General features: G+C 42.9%; 1 protein-coding gene and 1 long non-coding RNA gene across 3 annotated transcripts in view; one reads left to right on the top strand and one right to left on the bottom strand.

Annotated features, from left to right (window-relative positions):
* Positions 1-20,660, bottom strand: part of LOC148685872 (uncharacterized) — a 61,173-nt gene that overhangs the window by 6,071 nt on the left and 34,442 nt on the right. For both annotated transcript variants that reach the window (XR_015949754.1, XR_015949755.1), the window contains exon 3: positions 857-971. This is a non-coding gene — a long non-coding RNA (uncharacterized LOC148685872). The remainder of the gene's footprint in view (positions 1-856; positions 972-20,660) is intronic.
* LOC118084840 (uncharacterized) lies at positions 926-18,955 on the top strand. The gene is made up of 8 exons (XM_088668608.1): positions 926-1,268; positions 4,869-4,920; positions 5,521-5,620; positions 7,182-7,233; positions 8,677-8,720; positions 11,847-11,911; positions 15,445-15,527; positions 17,430-18,955. The coding sequence occupies exons 1-7, from the start codon at positions 1,064-1,066 to the stop codon at positions 15,515-15,517; spliced, it is 591 nt and encodes a 196-aa protein (XP_088524734.1). The 5' UTR covers positions 926-1,063; the 3' UTR covers positions 15,518-15,527; positions 17,430-18,955.

Here is a 20,660-nt window from a genome sequence, read left to right as displayed (position 1 = left end):
AGGGACCCCTGACCATTAGGTCCAGTCATGACCGACTCTGGGGTTGCGGCGCTCATCTCGCGTTATTGGCTGAGGGAGCAGGCGTACAGCTTCCAGGTCATGTGGCCAGCATGACAAAGCCGCTTCTGGCGATCCAGAGCAGCACATGGAAACGCCGTTTACCTTCCCGCTGTAGCGGTACCTATTTATCTACTTGCACTTTGATGTGCTTTCGAACTGCTAGGGTGGCAGGAGCTGGGACCGAGCAATAGGAGCTCACCCCTTTGCGGGGATTCGAACCACCGACCTTCTGATCAGCAAGCCCTAGCCTAGGCTCTGTGGTTTAACCCACAGCACCGCCCGCGTTCCTAATATAAAAATAGATTTAAACGAATAATGCTGTAGTTTTCTCAGCCACAGACAGGTGGCACTGCGAACTACAGTGTGTTTGACAAACTGGGCTCTCAAAGTTGCTGGGCCATTGCAGCTGTGTTGGAGGGTGAAGAGGAAACCAGAGATGGAGGTGTGGATGGGTGGCCCCAGGCCAGGGAGCAGCTAGCCTGGTCAGTAGCTATTGCTTTGGGCAAATCTAGCAGTCAAAAAGGGATTGGTGTCAGATGCATCCTCTTGAATCCTGCCTCTCTGCCTGTCCTCACATGGAAAACCTGCATCCTTTTTTGCTTCCCTTTCAGTTCAAAAGTTCTTTCCCTTAATATTGCCCAGTTTCATGAATATCCTCTTTTCACATCAGCTTTTTCACCCTTAAAGATAATGCAATGGTTTTATAAAGCTGTGGGGGTAGGTCCATGTAGTTTACTTTGTAAAAAAATAAAATAAAAATAAATCCTCAGTGTCTTGGTATGAGTACAGTACTTACCAAACAAACATAGAAGAATGTGTAAGGTGGTCTTTCAATCTGCAAAGCAGCCTTGGTGAATGAGGCAATGGTTTCAGTCTACCATTTGTGATGTCATAGAAGCTTCGCGACAACCCTGTGTGAACAAAAGCCACATGTTTTCAAGGCAACACATTTAAGAAATGTAACAAGAGAGAGTCCTACATCATTTCTCCATGTTCAGCTAACATGAAGAACCAAAAGATGTCAAAGGCTGCAAGCATAGCGCACAGGAAGCGTTTGCAAAGTGTGCCTTTTGCAACAAAACTATCGCCAGGGTCCCACCGGATTGCAGAAACGTCAGATCTTCACAAATGCAAGACGGTTAGGCTCAGTGGTCACACGCTTAAGCCTGAGCTAGCTGGCCTAATCGAAAAGACATTGCAGGAAGCTGGTAAGTAACTTAGCAAGCAAATCTGTTTATGTACAAAATCTGAGAAAGGAATAGCTTTTGATTCATCTGTTTCCTTACTGTCCAACAGTCCTGGAAAGCAATTACTATTGCCAGAGAGAAAATCTAAGAAGGGATTAGCCAGTGCCACACTTTCCACTTGCAAAGTGGACCATAAGCTGGTTCTCCCATTCTGTAGGAGGCCAGGTATCTTTTCCAGAAACAGATAAGGCTCATAGTTCATCAGTTGCCAAGCCCCAGTATACACTATGCATTTGTTATACAAAAAACATCTCACGGCAGCTTATAGCAAAAATACAAATACAAAAATCATGCAAGAGATTAAAAGGCAGCAAACAACGAAACACTAACTATATCAAATGCCTGGGAAGAAAGTACCCTAAGCAATTAACCTGATTCTTCAAGGGTAGTGCAACTCCAGGCAAAACGGGTGCCACTTATCCAGGCAGAGGAACCACCTATTGACAGTGTCAATCTTGAGCTTCAGTTTGATGGCCCTTATCCAGTCCAACACCAAAGTCAGGCACCGGTTAAGCATATTCACCACCACTTGAGATTAAAATATATTATTTATTAAATATATATTCTGCCCTTCCTTCCATGGAGCCCAGGGTGGGCAACACAGAAATGATGATACTATTAAAACACAGGGAAACAATTCCAGTACAGATGCAGATAGAACATACTCCAAAATTCCCGGTGCTCCCACACAAATTTTATGTAGATGCTGAATAAAATGGGAGACCAGACTGAACCCTGCGATGGCACGACAGCACTTTTTCACCCTGGCGCCATTGGGCCGGTCCTCACTTAAATATAGTGGAACTACCTCACAGTACACCAATTACACAAATTTCTACAAATTACCCCAGATTATCTAGTGGGGGACTTGTGTGAGGGAAAACTTATTGATTTGGAGTCTCAGGCAGGATTTGATCGAACAAACAAGAAAAAAATTATTAAACATCAAAGGAAGTTTATGACACAAAGTGGGTAAAACAAAGGATACTTCAGGTTATAATGTTATTTCAGGTAACCGTTCACCTAATAATATTTATACTAAATCTAAGTGGACTTCTAATCAAGCACAGCTTCTTTTAAACTTCAGTTGCTTATGTTTAGTTACTTTGCTTCAGGTAGATGTTACAGGTTTTTAGACTAAAAAGGGTAAATGCTCAGCTTAGTTCCAGTTATTTGACCAGTTCTTTCTCAGTTGTTGCACGGCTGTTGCTGCTTAATACTTTGGTTCTTAGACAAGGTGGTACTTCCTGTCAGTTACACACCCCTTTGACAACCCTACTCCTGAGGTACTCCAAGTAACAGACCCAAAGGGATCACCCCTCTTAACTGGTTTGAGAGCCTTCTCTTTTTTTGTAGCAGAATCTCTCCCCTCCTGACTGGAATGAGGCCTAAGTAGACGGTATCTTTCCAGCTTCTACTTCTCCTGGCTCAGCCTCAGCCTCCCAGTTCATTCCTGGCCTATTACTCTCACAGGACATCACACACTGTCCTTCACACTAAGCTCAGAGAATCCTGACAAGACAGAAGTACTGTTCTTGGGGGACAGGAGGCGGGCAGCTGTGGAGGACTCCCTGGTCCTGAATGGGGTAACTGTGCCCCTGAAGGACCAGGTGCGCAGCCTGGGAGTCATTTTGGACTTGCAGCTGTCCATGGAGGCACAGGTAAACTCTGTATCCAGGGCAGCTGTCTACCAGCTCCATCTGGTACGCAGGCTGAAACCCTATCTGCCTGCAGACTGTCTCGCCAGAGTGGTGCATGCTCTAGTTATCTCTCGCTTGGACTACTGCAATGCGCTCTACATGGGGCTACCTTTGAAGGTGACCCAGAAACTACAACTAATCCAGAATGCGGCAGCTAGACTGGTGACTGGGGGCAGCCGCCGAGACCATATAACAGTGGTCCTGAAAGACCTACATTGGCTCCCAGTATGTTTCTGAGCACAATTCAAAGTGTTGGTGTTGACCTTTAGAGCCCTAAACCAGGCATAGGCAACCTCGGCCCTCCAGATGTTTTGGGACTACAATTCCCATCATCCCTGACCACTGGTCCTGTTAACTAGGGATCATGGGAGTTGTAGTCCCAAAACATCTGGAGGGACGAGGTTGCCTATGCCTGCCCTAAAGGGCCTTGGTCCAGTATACCTGAAGGAGCGTCTCCACCTCCATCGTTCTGCCCGGATACTGAGGTCCAGCACCAAGGGCCTTCTGGCAGTTCCCTCACTGCAAGAAGTGAGGTTACAGGGAACCAGGCAGAGGGCCTTCTCGGTAGTGGCACCCACCCTGTGGAACGCCCTCCCATCAGATGTCAAAGAGATAAATAACTACCCAACATTTAGAAGACATCTGAAGGAAGCCCTGTTCAGGGAAGTTTTTAATGTGTGAAATTTTAATGTATTTTAAATTTTTGTTGGAAGCTGCCCAGAGTGGCTGGGGAAACCCAGCCAGATGGGCGGGGCACAAATAAATAAATAAATAAATAAAATTGATGTTGTTGTTGTTGTTGTTGTTGTTGTTGTTGTTGTTGTTATTTCTCTAGCTTGTGATATATTCCTCAGAGTGAATGTTTCTACCCAGAACCAATTCACTCCCCCCTCACTCCCCATCTCCCAACCTGAAACCAGTCTCTCCAAATCCTCTCCTTTTCAACTCCTCCTCCTGGAACCCTGGCCAATCAGAAGCTGCCATTCATTAACTGTTTGCTGGCAGGAAAAAAAAAAGAAAACACTTGGTGACCCAACCTGCCCAGCAAAACAAACTTTTCTGTCACACTCCATGAGGAAGGCTCTGTGGGTTGAATAATAATCTCCCCTTCCCACAGCACTACCTTCTGATCTGAAGGGGGTCCTCAACACCACGTCTGAGGCCACCTCTGTCAATGGAAAGTGCTAGCAGATTTGAGATTCTGCTGGTGTACTGTGTTGAGCAGTACACCAGCAGAATCTCAAATCTGCCCAGCTCATCCAACACAAGATGTAAACGTTCTAGATTTGCTCCCTCCTTTCTGCATTTCCACTCCTGTTGTTTCAGGTCCCTGAATTTCCTCCTCCTCTCTATCTAGTCTGCCCTGTTACACTCAGGTTCCCAACTACTATCTCTTGCTAGAAGCCAGTATAAATATTTTCCTCCCCGTCATCTTTCTGACAGCAATATACTGTACAATATTTCTGACAGCAATATACTGTATATACATCTCTGTCTCCTTAGGTCCCTGTAAGCATTTTCCTATCCTGCAGCTTGTCAGCTTTAATCACTTCCCTGTGTTCTCTGCCTTCCTCAGGCCTTAGGTTTCTACAAATTCCATTGATTTGTTATCAACCAAGGCAGCAGGTGAAGAAGGCTTCATTTCTCTTGGTTTTACTAGAGTAAGTTTAGCTTCCCATCTGCTGTCCAGTCACTGCCATATTCCACAACCATTCATGATGCACATTGCATTGTTGGCTCTACTAGGGTACCTTGGGGTTGTTTTGTTTTATGATGGGAGAATGTAGCCCTCGAAAAGAAAAAGCTCGATTTCCGCCTATATGTGACACTGTTTATGGAACCCTTATTTCCTCTTTTCTAGATGTTTCGGGCACGGAGAAAGGCGCACAGAGGACAGAAGAAGACCTTAGCTGGTAACAGAGCATAGCTCAGCCTAGTCTAAACAGAGAATGTACTGGGGACTAGAAAAAAAGAGTAATCTTCAGTAAAGAGCCATTTGCCTCAATTCAGCCTGCTTCACGACAAGCAGAAGACACATCCTAGGTGCTGTGAATTCCTGTAGTAGCTACAGTAGCTCAGAGATTGAGCTATGAATCAATATTGCCTCTGCCATGAACCCACTAGGCAGCCTTGGAAAAGCTGCTTGCTCTTCACTTCAGTTCTCCCCTCTACAATATTGGGGAAGATTATTATCTTGGTGAACATACAGGGTTGTTGTAAGGATTATCTCATTATAATGCAAGCGAAGTGCTTAATTATTGCACCTAATGTTATAACTGTATTTACAGCAGGATGGTTAGCACTTCCTCTCTTGCACACACAAACATGTGTAAGTTGCAATGAGCAGGGTCCAAATTTAAAAGCATGTTCTTTTTTTGTCCCAGATAACTCTTTAAATAAGGTGAGAAATGCTAAAGAAAACTTTTTTGCTACAAATTAAATACCCCCGTTCAGTTGTTCAACTAGATCACTATAATAAAACTATTGATATGTCGATATCTCTTCCTGTGCAGTCTTAAAGAGATCAAGAAGAAAGTGTATGACAATAAAAAGGATAAAGAAAGTGGTCGTGAGCAAGATGAATCTGTTAAAGTGGAAATCAGTGAAAAACCGGTCAGGAAACTCAAAAATTCTAAGTACAAGTAGTTCTGTGTTTGTTTACATAAGGGGTTGGGAAACTTTTCCAGCCCAAGGGCCGCATCCTCAAGTGGGCAACTTTCCGAGGACCACATGCCAGTTTGGAGTTCCAGTCTGGACTCCAAACCCATTCCCATAAGTGGTGTGTGGGTGTGGGTGTGGATGGTGTGCTGCTATATCATATCATATATAATGTTCTAGGATAATCATCCAGAATTATTTCATACCCTCCAACATTTCTTTGATGAAAATAGGGATGTCCTATTCCATTTTTATTTTTTATTAAGTATTATTAGTATCAGATTTTATTTATACTCCACCCAAATGACTGGGTCGCCCCAGCCACTCTAGGTGACTTCCAATAGTGTATAAATAAAAACATAATTAAACATATTCTTTTTTTAAAAAAAAGAAAACTTCCCTATACAAGGCTGCCATCTGGTAACTTCTATAGGTTTATAGTTACTTATCTTCTTGGCTTGGGGGTCACATTACTCCATACCCTCCAACATTTCTCTGATGAAAACAGGGACGTCCTAAGGAAAAGCGGGACATTCCAAGATCAAATCAGAAACTGGAACAGATTTCTGTAAACCTGGGACTGTCCCTGGAAAATAGGGACACTTGGAGGGTCTGTTATTTTCCTGATGTATCCAGTTATTAAGTATTTTACTGGAGCCGAGTAGAAATAGCATTAGACTAAAGCAGCAGCATTCAGAACAAAATGTTGCTCAACAAGGCCACCCCGGACATTTAATTTAGTTTAGCTATTTATATGCCACTAAATCACTGGAGTTTCTAAGTGGTGTACATAAAAAGAAAAATCCAAAAACATGCAGTGGTCCAGATAAATTAAAGTCAATCATAAAAAGAGAGCTTTCTTAAAAGCCTAGCTACTTGGGATAGAAAAGTAAATATGGCAACCCTACTACATTCTACAGGGAGGGCCCTGCTGGAGTTTAATAGAATCAGGCCCACCACAGACGTGAAAGAGGGGGAAAGAGGAAATACAAATTGTACGGGAAACTCTAGGAGTTGCAATTCTCGGGGGAAATGTAATTTCCCTGCAGAATGTGCTCCTTCAAGGACTACAAGTCCCAGAGTCCTTCAGTTCCAGGCAGTTTTCCTGTGCACAGACAAGGAGGAGCCAATAGGTTGTGGCAGCAGAAGGGTGGGACCAACCCCGCAATAAAGAGGGACACTGAGATTTCAGGGCCAGAGGGAGCCAGGGTGGCCTTGCAACAGGCGTGGGTAAATGAGTCCAGCCTCTGCTTCCCATAGAAGTGGCCGTAGATACCAGGAACATGGTCTAAAGGGCATTTGTCACTTGTGGGTTATACACAAACACACACACCATGTTGCTATGGCTGGCTGGAAACACCAACCAGGTCGCCATAAAAATAACAGCACAGATTTTTCTGTTAGTTTCCCCAAAATGCACAAGCTTGGGGAAAGAAAGCGAACCTGTGCTACAAGAGTTCATAGTGGGCCTCTTAAAAACGCAACACACTTAACCTTCTGCTTTTTAAATCCGTAGAAAGCAAAGGCAGACGCTGAAATGGAAGACGTTCTTCTGGAGATGAAGGCAAGTAATACTCCCAGAAAGAATGGCTCAATTTTCGGTTTTACTTTCATCAGCAGTGAAGCAAACGGGTTGTTTTGAGAGATACCAAGGGTGTGGACGGAATCTGATTTCTCAAATCTGTTCCAGTCCACAGAGTGGTTCCTTCTCATGGCTATTAGTCTGGTGTGTGTGTGTATGTCGAAAGACTGTGCTATCTCTGCAATAGATAATAGGCTAGCCACCTTTTCTACCTGATGCAGATTCTGCCCTATAAAATATGGGTCAAATTCTGCATCCGTTTTCTTGATCATGTTTATAACAACCTCAAGGAAAATATACAACCAGCCAGTGTAACTTTTGGTAAGGCAGAGCAGAAATGAACTTTGATTTTACAATTAAGATAGTTGGTGCAGAAAAAATTGCTGCTGATCATCGCAATAGGATCCCTGAGCAGTTTCTCCTGTGTGACAGAGTCAATTTTGGCCCCTTGATACACCCCAGAGCTGAGGCCAATGAAGAAAGTTGGTGTGCAGCTTGGAAAAAGTAGAGGGAAAACTCCAGACAAATGCAATAGAACACTGTTGAGTGCTGATTAACAAGCTTACTCAGCTGCAGTAAAGATGGCAAAAATCTTTTGTATTTTGCTATAAATGAAAAGATGTTCAAATATATGTAATGTACCTCTAAGCAGAGAACCAGAGAAGTAAGAACATCTCTGTCCAGAATGCTGTCATTATAGGTACATTCTACCTTCTTGGATTTTAGTTCCAATCCTATAAGAACATCTTACAACTGTATACCAAATGTGTAGGCTTGCTGCTCGGCTGATTTTTTAAATATACAGTATATTTAGACTGCAGTTTCCATCGTCTCTCATCAATGGCCATGCTGATGTGGACTGATGGGAGGGCCAAATGTTCCCCATCCCCGATTTAAGAGATTAATACCCAATCCACCAACATTTAAGCATTAAGCCTGCAATGAAATAAGTTAAGCCAAAAACATGACTATAAGCTTTGTGATGGCTGAAATACCTTCGCCATAGCCACTTTTCTGCCCCTTCCACACCCCACTGTTGTCCTGATACCATCTATCTTAACAATTATTTTGCAAGTTGTAGAGATATCATTTATGAAGGCAGCTTTGCTGACCTCACATACCCTGCTGTACTACCACCATGTTCCCATTTTGCTCCCAAGGCCGCCAATGGTAACAGATGATGACATTGACTTAACACAAACACACAAGATACAGTAAAAGCCTTAAGGACTTCTCTAGTCCTCTTCTAAGCGCCTAACTCACTTTACATGCAAGCCGTGTAATATAAGCCTGCCATATGTTTTTTCCCTAGGAAGAGCACCTGTGACGTTTTCATTACTGTACACCCATATGTGTGTAATGTGTAGTTTCATCTTAAAGGTATCTTACAACTTGGTTGTCTCTTACTTTATGTTCCTCTTGCAGAAAGACTTGTCATTTGTGGAGATTGATTTGAGAGACAAAGTCGAAGAGGTAGGCATAAGTTGTGTGAACATACTTTTGACTTGCTATATTTTCGTGAAGGGAAGATGCAAGTGTGATGGATGGATACATGCAAGCAGTGCTATTTTTCCATAAAAAGAGGTGCCGGAACGCACTATGAACACTCCCTTGTTCTCTTATAATGTCAATGGCGCCCACCTGAGAGGGGCCAGAACTCAGTTCCGGCTGGGGGGAAAAGTCCTGCATGCAGGCAACCACGGATTCTTCTTCCCACTATGTTAAATTAAATCGATTAAATTTCATTCATTGAAAATATTTATATCCCGCCTTTCTGCTCGACAACAGATGTTGAAGGTAGGTGGCAAAAAGAACACAGAAGGAAAACAAGTCGTTTTTCTTAAAGGCTGTGATAATTGACAAAGGCTTCTGGGGACTGATGTTATAAAATGTCCTGTCCTCAGCCTCAAATGCAACATTAGAGGCATCATTCGCTTATGTTCTGTAGCGTGCAGTATGACCAGAATGCTTCCCATTTTAGATATCATTTATTTTTAGTAACGCAGATCGTGGGAAGCTGAATTCAAACTCCCTTGGCGTTTATAAAGAGCAGTAATTCACCAGAAGCTGAGTGTGGGCTCTTTCTGCAGCATATTACATTTGTTGATTGAAAGGTGATCAGTGGTGTTGATTATTAGGAAGAAATTGTTAAGAAGTGAGGACTTTTTTAGTTCAGGCAACCTGAAAGTAAGAGAATGTGATAGTCATGAAATTACTAATGGTGCAAAGAATGTGAAGGAATTTTTTAAATCTATTTTTTATTTATTCAGGCTGCCTTACACCCTGCCTACTAACTGAGGTTTTTGAGGGGCTTCCAATATATTTAAAATACAGTAAACTAAGTGTATGATCACAAAAAGAGCATATAAGCTTCCCTTGGCCCAGAAATGGCTGCCAAAGCAGCTGGATGACAGATCAGGGCTTCCTCACCCAGCTGCTGATGAGCTTGCCTTCTGGCTGTGGTAACAGATGCAGAAAGAGCTAGTGGAAAAAAGGTGTTAGAAGCCTCTCCTCAGTCCCCTAGGTTTCCTCAAAATGACTGCTGTTGGTCCCTGCTGTTGGTCCCTCGAATCTTCCAGTGCCGCTTTGCAGCACTTCTGGCCTGGAAATGGCTGCCTGAAGCAGCCAGATATTAGTCGTTCACAGAGCAGGACTTCCTCACCTGCTTCTGATGTCTCTCACAGCTGTGGGCTCTGGTGGCAGATAGAGAAGGTGCTGGAACATCCTCCGATATTCCAGCTGCCGCTTTGCAGCTGAATTCGCTGGCCTGGAAATGGCTGCCAAAAGCACTCATCCCAAACCCTCCAAGTGTTCCTATTTTCCAGGGACAGTCCTGGATTTACAGAAGCCGTCCTGGTTTCTGATTTGATACCAGAAAGTCCTGCTTTTCCTTAGGATGTCCCTATTTTCATCAGAGAAATGTTGGAGCTATGCAGCCCCCGAGCCAAAGAGATATGTAACTATACAACCTTAAGAAGACATCTGAAGGCAGCCCTGTATAGGGAAGTTTTTTTAATGTTTAATGTTTAGTTATGTTTTTACATATATTGGAAGTTGCCCAGAATGGCGCCCAGATAAGTGGGTATAAATAATAAAATTGTTGTTGTTGTTGTTGTTGTTGTTGTTCTTATTGAATAGGACATCCCTATTTTCATCAGAGAAATGTTGGAGAGTATGTCATCCAACGAGTCATCCAAAGAGTGTGAGAAAGGAAGTATTTTTTCACACTGCATTGTTACCTTATAGAGCTACTTTGGACATAATATTGTTCAGAAATATGACAAAAAGCCTAGGTGACCCTCAGACCTGTATGTTTCCCATCTTGGAAACTGAATGCTAGACACCATTGGCCTGATCCAGCACGACAACAGCTATCTTATTAAGATAGTGTGTTGTCTGGTGACTTTTGACACAGTAAAGGTAAAGGGACCCCTGACCATTAGGTCCAGTCGTGACTGACTCTGGGGTTGTGGCGCTCATCTCGCGTTATTGGCCGAGGGAGCCGGCGTACAGCTTCCAGGTCATGTGGCCAGCATGACAAAGCCGCTTCTGGCAAACCAGAGCAGCACACGGAAACCTCGTTTACCTTCCCACTGTAGTGGTACCTATTTATCTACTTGCACTTTGACGTGCTTTCGAACTGCTAGGTTGGCAGGAGCTGGGACCAAGCAACGGGAGCTCACCCCGTCGCAGGGATTCAAACTGCCGACCTTCTGATCAGCAAGTCCTAGGGTCTGTGGTTTAGTACTAATCACCAAATGGCATTGCGGTACTAGGTTCATGAGCTCTTTATTTGTCAAAGACTTGCGCGTCACTTTTATATGCAAATCCTCCAGGCATCTTTGAAGTCAGATTTGTATGCAACAAACTTCATGTCACTATGGATACTGTGAAATGCTTTTTTGTGTTGTTTGTGGGAGAAGGTAGAAACATCACACTTTATACAAAACACGATGACTCCACATTTCACTATATGCAGCGTAAACCTAACTTCAGATTAGCTGACAGCAGTCTTGGATGGATGGAGAGGCACTCATTGAATGCCTTCTTGCACTTAAATATGAACACTATTACCTGCCTTTCTGTCAGACCCTTAAAGCAGCTTACAATACGAAATTTGAAGATAGTTTTAAAATGTCAGCAGTATAAAACATTACCAATGAGGGGGGAGGGCAGGAATGAAACTTATCAGAATCATAATAGCATGTTTGGCAAAAAGAACCTTAAATCTAAAAGTTCTAGTTGAATTGCCTCGGGTTCACATATCATAAATAATCAAGCCTTGCAAGTAGAAAGAAATTGTTTCAGCGTTGCCTAGCCAGAACCAAAAGCACTTTTCCATGACATACAAAGAGAGGCCTGAATTAAATACACCATTTGTCCAAAACTAGCAATGCAATGAAGCGTTTTTCTTTTTCTTTTTAAAAGAATAGTTTCACTGAAGTCACATGTTTTGAACTGCGTGTGACCCTGGAGCAAGTTTTTTTTTTAAGCGAAAAGTTTCCCAGAAAAGAACTCTACTTGTTTTCACTGTTGTAGATTATTAGGTTGAAGCATTAAACAAAGAACTCACTATTTCTTAAAATTTCTCTTACTCAGAAAACTGAAGAAATCTTGACAGAGGAGAAGCCACATGAAAAGGAAGAGGAATCTCCTGAAACGCTGTATGGCGATATTTTTACTCATTGTGCAAGACATTGGTGGGAAAGGCCAGCTTAAAAATGCTTAGTTTTGCACAAATGTGGCTGTGGGACCAGAATAGTGAAAGGCATTTCATTCCTAGATCCTAAATATGTTTTGGTTTTTTTGCCACACTAATTTCTTCACTGCTTACTTCCTAGTATAGCAAGCTTAGGCTAACAGCTGTAGGTTTTGCTCTCTGGACTTTTTTGCATGCTATCTTTCCCAGTTGGCAAAAAAAAAAGGTGTTTACATTTGTTCATAAGCAGAAAAATGTGTTGTGGTACTTGTGGTTCCCAATCAACAACAACAGTGGGCAGATCTACAGCAGGCATCTAAAGCACATTCGATGTACATGTAAAGTGCACAGCTTCCCCCAAAGAATCCTGGGAACTGTAGTTTGTTCAGGGTGCTTGGAAATTTAGTTCTTTGAGAGGGAAATGACAGTTCCAGGGATGCTTTGAGGGAAGTCATGTGCTTTAAATAGGCCTCAAATCAGGCTTCCTCAACCTCGGCCCTCCAGATGTTTTTGGCCTACAACTCCCATGATCCCTAGCTAGCAGGACCAGTGGTCAGGGATGATGGGAACTGTAGTCTCCAAACACCTGGAGGCCCAAGGTTGAGGAAGCCTACCGCAAATGTATGGTGTGTTAAGGTGTTACTACTTAATGTTACTATTCAGAGAGTAGCATACAGCAGTTGCTAGATATCATCAGAGGGAAAGTGCTCATGCCCTCTTGTGGGCTTTGCATAGGCATTGTGGGTACAGAATGCTGGGACACAGGGGGCTGGGCTTGATGACCCTTGGGGGTCCCCTTCCAACGCTACAATTCTATGATTCTATGGACATAAGAAGAGTTCTCCTGGATCAGACCAAAGGCTCATCTAGTCCAGCATTTTGTTCTCACAATGGCCAACCATTGTTGTAAAGTGCAATATACAACTGTGACACTAGGTATGGTGACTGTGAGCTACAGCAAATTTAACGCATTTTTTCAAAACGTTTTTTTTAAAAAGCATTTTTCACAACGTTTTTAACATGCATCTAGATCAGGCGTCCCCTGCCCAGGGGGCCGGATGCGGCCCAATTGCCTTCTAAATCCGGCCCGCGGGGGGTCCGGGAATCAGCATGTTTTTACATGAGTAGAATGTGTTCTTTTATTTAAAATGCATCTCTGGGTTATTTGTGGGGCATAGGAATTCGTTCAAATTTTTTTTTCAAAATATAGTCCGGCCCCCTGCCGAAAAAGTCTGCTGACCCCTGATCTAGATTCCACACCCAGGTGGTTTCTATGGTTGTTGGAGGACTATCTGGGAGAATAAATCAGATGCTATTAAATGGGCTTACTGAGTGGGCTTGTGTAGAGTTCCTGTTAGTGGCTGGTTATAAACATTTCAAAAATTATATTTGGAATAGCAACAACCTGGTAAATGATGGATATTTTCTCATCCCAGTCCTCCCCGTATCCATCTGTTTCTGATGATTGCTAGATACTTTGACCACTAGGAGGAGCAGGTCCCATTGCTATGGCCTATGTACACTGCTTTGTCTTCAAATAATACATGTTACGAATATTTTGTTAGAACATTAGCCACATGTTGCCTGTGGTTCAGAGTTGTCTTCAAAGGGCTGCAGGCTGACCCTTGCATTCGATAGCTGCCTTAGCTGATTTTACTGCCAGGGAGGATGGCAGGTGCTCAGGGGAAGGGCTGTGTAGCTCTGGGGCAAAGCATGCACTTTGCATGCACAAAGTTCCAGGTTCAATCCCCAGCATCCCGAAGGAGGTCTGGGAATGGCCTCTGCCTGAAAACCCTAGAGGGATGCTGCCATTCAGTGTTGTCAATGCTGGGGTAGATAAACCAATGGTCTAACTCGGTTTAAAGCAGCTCCCTATGTTCCAATAAGATGTTCTGCTTCAGGTGCCAAAATAACTTGGGTACACACTTTGATGGGGGGGGGGCAGGGAATGCTATTTGCTGCTCTGCCTCGGGCAGTAAAATGTATAGGGCTGTTTCTGCTTAGTGGTACTTGCTTTCTTTTTTATAAAAAAAATAAAACCAAACAAGTTATGGATTGTTCTGCTTTTACGTGTGCCTAGAATTGCAGTCTCACTTGACTTCTTGCTTCCGTTTGTTGAGTCAGTGAAGCCAACAGTTGAATAATGTGAGAAAACTCTGTAATTCATTTGCAGGAATATGGCTGTTGTCATATGACTGGTTCCCAAAACAGTGGTGCATTATTGGTGCTTTGCCTCTGAGCTACATGACCCTTCCTCTGAGCATCTGTCAATCAAATAAATGGGATTTATTCATTTTTTAACAATTTTAATAGGTGCTGGATTGTAACCATCACTCTATAGCAGACATTCCCAAACTGCGGCCCTCCAGATGTTTTGGCCTACAACTCCCATGATCCCTAGCTAACAGGACCAGTGGTCAGGGATGATGGGAATTGTAGTCCAAAACATCTGGAAGGCCGAAGTTTGGGGATACCTGCTCTATAGCCTTATCCTGTGAGAGGGATGGGCTTGTGTGCTTGTAGGTGAGTGCTGCTACTCAGCCCTTGAAATTCAGCACATATATTACTATTCATTACCACATTTGTAGGAGGTCAAGGCAGTGTGATTGGGGTTTCCTCATTTGTTCCTAACCTATGAGGTAGGTTAGGCTGAGAGATAGTGATTCACCCACTGGTTAGCCAGTGAACTTCATAACTAAGCAGAGATTTGAACCCGGCTCTGCTTTGTCCAACACTATCTACCACACAATGCTGACTCGCATCCCAGCTGCCTTTAGAATAGTGTGTGGGCCCACTTAAATGGATACTAGGTATTTGCCATTTGCGTTCTTCCAGATGGAATCCTCACACAATCCTATCATACAGGGAGAGCCGGCATGGTGTAGCAGTTAGAGAGTCGGACTAGGAGTGGTGAGATCCACGCTCAGATCCTCACTCGGCTATGAGAAGCTCACTTGGACCATCAGTCATCCCCTCTCAACCTAACCTACCTCACAAGTTGGTTGCGGAGATAAGATGGAGGGAGCCAGTGAGGAAGAACCACAAAGGTTGTGCTAAGACTCAGAGGAAGGGCAGGATATGAATATATATAAGTATCTTAGTCCACCAGATCTCCTTCCCTGACACTGCTGCTGTCACCAAGCTAGATAGGTAAAGTAAGAAAAACATGCTGCAGGGCCTTGTTGAGAGGTTCATGGAGGAATATTCTCAATTCAGGACTGGGTTCTTTTCATCTTTCCTTATTGTACTTGTTGGCTATCGACCTCTTGCCTTTATGCTGCCCTAGTTTAGTTGGTTTCCTCTTTAGAGCTACATTCTTGACTCTTAAGAAAACTTTGTTCCAGATTATGTCCTTATATATGCAGAAATAAACTGTGGGAACATCATCTGAGTGCATTTCCTTATATATATGCTTGCCTTAGATAGAATGTGCGCTTTCTCTCTCTCTCTCTCTATATATATATATATGAGAATGACAATGGTATTTAACATTTGCAGGCCCGAAAGCAGCTGGCTGTGCTGTTTTCCCATCTGGACGAGGCAGAAGAAGCGGAAGGAAAAACAGGAGTAGCCACAAAATGGTTAATATCACCACATGGGTAGCACCGGGGGGGAGGGGCATGCGTGAATATATGAGATACTTATGGGATGGTGGCGTGCAGAGGCATTGGGGGATAAGGAAGGAAATTGTGGCAGCTGTACCAGCTTCATTCCGCACCTCTCTATAGCACTGGGCTGAGTGAGTTTTAGGCAGCTGGAGCTGCACTGCTTTCTGTGCTGCCACCAAGACTCTCTTTGCCACCTGCTGCCGCCGCCACCCATCCCATTCCACCCTTTGGTAAGATTTCAGGGTGAGAGGCACCAGCAAGGCACGGAGCAGGTAGGCTTGTGCACTTTGTCCTACCATCCTCTGGCATAGTCACAAGGAGGTTGGAAGAATCCACTTTTGTTTTCAGCTAACCTCAGGTGGCTGCCTTGTGCTAAACAGGACAAACTATGGTTTGTCCTAACAAACCCAAGAGTAAATCATTGTTTCTGACCCTGGCTTGTTTGGATAAAAGCAGAGTTAAAACTAGCCCCAGTTCCCCAAGTTCTCCCGTTTGGATGAAACAACGAATTGCAGTTAGCTAAAAAATTGGAAACAAACTCTTCTGAGTGCACATAATGTTAAACTATGGTTTAGTGTTGTGTCCAAACCAGGTTTGAAGTTTTGGACACAACACTAAACCATAGTTTAACATTATGTGCACTCAGAAGAGTTTGTTTCCAATTTTTTAGCTAACTGCAATTCATTGTTTCATCCAAATGCATGCCTAAGAACATGTTTTATTCTGTGTTGACCCTAGCCCAGGCATCCCCAAACTTTGGCCCTCCAGATGTTTTGGACTATAGTTCCCATATTCCCTGACCACTGGTCCTGTTAGCTAGGGATCATGGGAGTTGTAGGCCAAAACATCTGGAGGGCCACAGTTTGGGGATGCCTGCCCTAGCCTAAGCCCTCAGTGCTTTTGCACATTTTAGGCTCACTTGGAGCACTCTTCAAAGAAGCCGAACGTAAAGGATATAAAACAGTTTCCTTCTAATATTTTGTTTGCACCTGTGTGTGATTTTTGGGAGCATAATGGGTGCAGACATTAAGTCAGGATCCTCTGTCATCCTTCCCCTTAACACAGGCATAGGCAAACTCGGTCCTCCAGATATTTTTGGGACTACAACTCCCATCATCCCTAGCTAACAGGACCAGTGGTCAGGGATGATGGGAGTTGTAGTCCCAAAACATCTAGAGGGCCAAGTTTGGCTATGCCTGCCTTAACAGATTATAAGTGCTCATAAGAAATCTCTTTTAGTCTTAGAGTTGCCAACTTTTCATTTCAAAAAGACTAGCCTTCCAGGTGAGAGGTCAGGGGGTGAAGGATTCAGCAGGCTGGTGTGTTATGATGGTAGATTCTGCCAAGCGCAAGGTGCCAACTCTAACAATAAATTTGATAAGAGCTGTATCTAACTAGTCATACTCAAGAGTAGACCCATTGAAATTAATGGACATGACTAGCTAAGTTCTGAGTAGAACTTAGTTGGATACAATCCTCAGTCTTTAAGTTACCACATGACTCTTGCTTTTCCTTTAACATAGAAATTACAACAAGCCTCCTTCAAGCTGGCTCCAAAGTTCACTGACTCAACACTTTTTAAACTGCTAGACAAGACCGGTTATACAAACCAGACCAGTAAAATTCTGGCCAGCTGGCAATCCTATTCATGCCACAAAAATATATTTGCCTGTTTGGAAGAAGAGGTTTGTTTCAATGGTGAGCTCATGGTTTCAAAATGTTTACTGGTCATCTTAGAATTACCCAAGTGAAGTCAGTGGAAGATAGCTGGGGGAAGGAAGATGCAGGAACTTAGTACTGGGTATATCTGTTTGGGAGTCGAATTACCTCTGTTGTACAATGCTGATTATTCTGTGTGCCCTCCAATCCATACAGGACTCCAGCTTTTTTGAATACAAGGCCCAATATGAAATGGAAGGAAGACCAGTGCGGAATGGTCAGCTGAAGATTAGGCAATGAATAAACTCAAATTCAGAACTAGACTAGTTGTTCCTTCACTTTATCTGAGGTACCGCAACAGGCTGCCAGTCTTTGCATTCTGATAAGAGACAGTGGATTCAAAAGATATAGCATGGTGTGGAAATACAGTGGTACCTCGGTTGTCGAACATAATCCATTCCGGAAGACCGTTCGACTTCCGAAACATTCAACAACCGAGACGCAAAGGGCTGGCTGCAAAGTCAATGGAGAAAATTGGAAAAACCCGCAGCGGAAGCAGTTCGACTTCCGAGGCACATTTGAAAATGGAAGCAACTACTTCTGGGTTTTTAACATTCAAAAGCCAAAATGTTCGGCTTCCGAGATGCTCAAAAACCGAGATACCACTGTATAAGAAAAACAGTTTTTAGTGTTTGGGCATGTATATGTAAATGTGAACATACGAACCATTAGACCCTTAATCCACATATCTCAGTGTTATTTACTTTGACAGTTTACCCTAACTTCAGGTTATTTATGAACAAGTTTAAAATGTTACAAGTTAAAATTGCATGGGAATTTATTGTGAAACTGATGTAACCTGGGGGTGCTAATCTCAAGGGAATGGCTTTTCACAAAGCTACATTAAGTGCAAAAAGGTTTGCTTTTCATGGGTGTTGGAAAGAGGCTGTTACAAAGGAAACATTGCACAGATTGTGGGTCAGGTAACTAAATTCCATGATCTTTTCAGAGGAACTTGACATATGTGCAGTATTTATCTCCTTAAAACTCTTATCTATGCAATTCAAACCTACTTGCAACACAAGTTCTTTTCAAAGTATGAGCGCATTTAATACAGCTAAATCTCTATTAATATCAAGAATATATAAATATATATTGATCTAGGCTAGGCTATGGATCAAGCTGAAAAAGTGTTTCATCAGAAAGTTGCAAAATGCCCTCATTGTATCACACGAGCCTCATTTCCAAACCCTATGAAAAGCTTATTTGGCCTTGAAGCAATTCCACTGGCTATGAATTCTGTTTGCAGTTCTGGTGCACATACAGGTTTTCAAAGTAGTAAACTGGAGTTTTAGTCAGATAATTTAGCAGAGCTGAATTGGGGAGATCATTTCATTTACAATGAAAAGGCAAAGCCCCTACCCTCCCGGTTTTGGGAATGTTTGCATACTTTTGTAAAAGGGTGTAAAACTGTACAAAGAGGTGGATGTCTAGAAGCAAAGGGAACTGCTGAGACACAACACTCTTCTGCCCGTTGCATGTTATTTACTATTAGCTGGGGTAGTTGGGAGTGTTCATGACAGTACCACAGAAAATAATGCCGTGCAAATGGATTGTATCCCTATTCAGATGCCCATCTGAATCAGAGTGTTGTCCATCTACACTGCACCGCATCAAAAAAAATGTGCATCTCTATATTCACATTCTGACTCATCTAAACTTAAATAAAATGTTATGACCAGAGCCGGATCCTGACAAATTATTACAGTGAAATATCCAATACAGCATTGCCTGGAAATAAGGGCACATTCCTTCTCCCTTACTCCTGCTGTCAGGGTGAGACCAATGGTTTTTTTTTTAACCCCAGCAAAATCTGAGAGCCTGCATGTTCCATGATTGGTTATGATCAAGTAGTAAAGAAGCCCTTTCAAGTTAGACAACACCAGACCAGACTAAGGGGAAATAGCCATGAAAAGGCATGAAAGAACAGAATAAATGTTGTTGGTTGGGGCTGTTGTTTTTCTGCAGACCCTTCACCTCCCTACTTCCTGAAGCACCAGCGTTTGCACCCAAAATCAATCTCTCGCCCACAGTTGTCATCACACTAGTTTTAAACATGAAATCTTCCAGCATAGATGTGGAGAGAGTGTATAGAAAATGCCTATTCCTAAGGTGTGAAATGCAACACTTGCATCATTTCCTGAGTGAAAAAACAAGGTCTTGCTTTCCTTCCCCTCCAAAATTTCATTTTCAGACCCTTTCTGTGCACTGCATTTTTATTCTAGATACAGATATATAAATAGCCTTTACTGAACCAGTAACCATGGGAATTAATAGAGTTCACAGCTGGGTTCTAAATGGACTCCTTACATTTCCCTCCCCTCCTGTCTTCAAAACACTTCTCTTTCAAAGAGCAAGAAGAGTCGTTTGGAAAGAGATATGGAGAGAGACTATGGCCAGACCTGCAGACATAGGATTCTCCACGAGCCCTCTTGCTTTAAAGTTTAAACAGTGTTATTCGGACAACCCCTGACATTTCCTGGTACACGTCGTCCTTTTTTCCTTCTGGCAACAATATGAAAACAATAGGCCTGATTCTACTCTACTGTAAACTGGTGGTGATAGGGATCCAAGAGGACTCATTTAAGAAGAGTTGCATTAATTCAGAAGTGCATAATATGATGCTTCTGTCCAGGCAGGCTCATCCATTGGTAATCTCTTGTTCCCATATACAGTACCAATATACCAAGGGATAGCTGGGCCCTGTACTTAGTAGAAAGCAAGCTCCTTGAATATACGGAACCAAGAGGACAAGTTGGGAACGTATAGGTTCTACTTAACCAGAGAAGTCAATGGTCGGCCTTAAACAAGCCATTTTCATATATTATCCATGAAATAATCTCACCCTTGGAGAAAGGCTGAGGTGCAGATGTGGGAAATACCGTATATTCCGGCGTATAAAACTGGGCGTATAAGACGACCCTCAGCTTTTCCAGTGAAAATATAGAGTTTGGGATATACTCGCCGTATAAGAAATACGACCCGGCTTATAAGACAACCCCTGACTTTTGAGAAGATTTTCCTGGGTTAAAAAGTAGTCTTATACGCAGGCATGTACAGTAAATATATCTCATTTTCATTGCATTACCTCAGGGGTAACTAAATTTGTGGCATGCAGATGTTGGACTACGAATCTCATCAACTCTGGCTATCATGGGACCATCTGGAGAGCCCAATGTTGGCCACCTCTGGTACAGCACTTGCCCTATTCTAATACACTGAAGTATTTTGAATTCTATTCGTTTTGTGACTACTGTTTCTACTAGATGTTAATTTCCTTCCGCCAGAAAGGCCAATACGTTTTGTTAACGGGGCTGCCCCAATGAAGTAACACACCCATCAACTTTCTATCCAATCTTTTTTTTAAAAAATAATAATAATAATACA

This window comes from Zootoca vivipara, chromosome 4 (assembly GCF_965207765.1).
Source record: "Zootoca vivipara chromosome 4, rZooViv2.hap1.1, whole genome shotgun sequence".
Classification (NCBI taxonomy): Eukaryota; Metazoa; Chordata; class Lepidosauria; order Squamata; family Lacertidae; genus Zootoca; species Zootoca vivipara.
This window is presented reverse-complemented; position numbering and strand designations above follow the sequence as displayed.

What these genes read in the sequence shown, in the direction of transcription:
- LOC118084840 (XM_088668608.1), top strand. Translation starts at nt 1,064, where the DNA reads ATGAAGAACCAAAAGATGTCAAAGGCTGCAAGCATAGCGCACAGGAAG. An exon ending in TGGAAATCAGTGAAAAACCG is followed by an intron (nt 5,621 to 7,181) that starts GTCAGGAAACTC and finishes TTAAATCCGTAG; the next exon opens with AAAGCAAAGGCAGACGCTGA. An exon ending in TGAGAGACAAAGTCGAAGAG is followed by an intron (nt 8,721 to 11,846) that starts GTAGGCATAAGT and finishes TCTCTTACTCAG; the next exon opens with AAAACTGAAGAAATCTTGAC.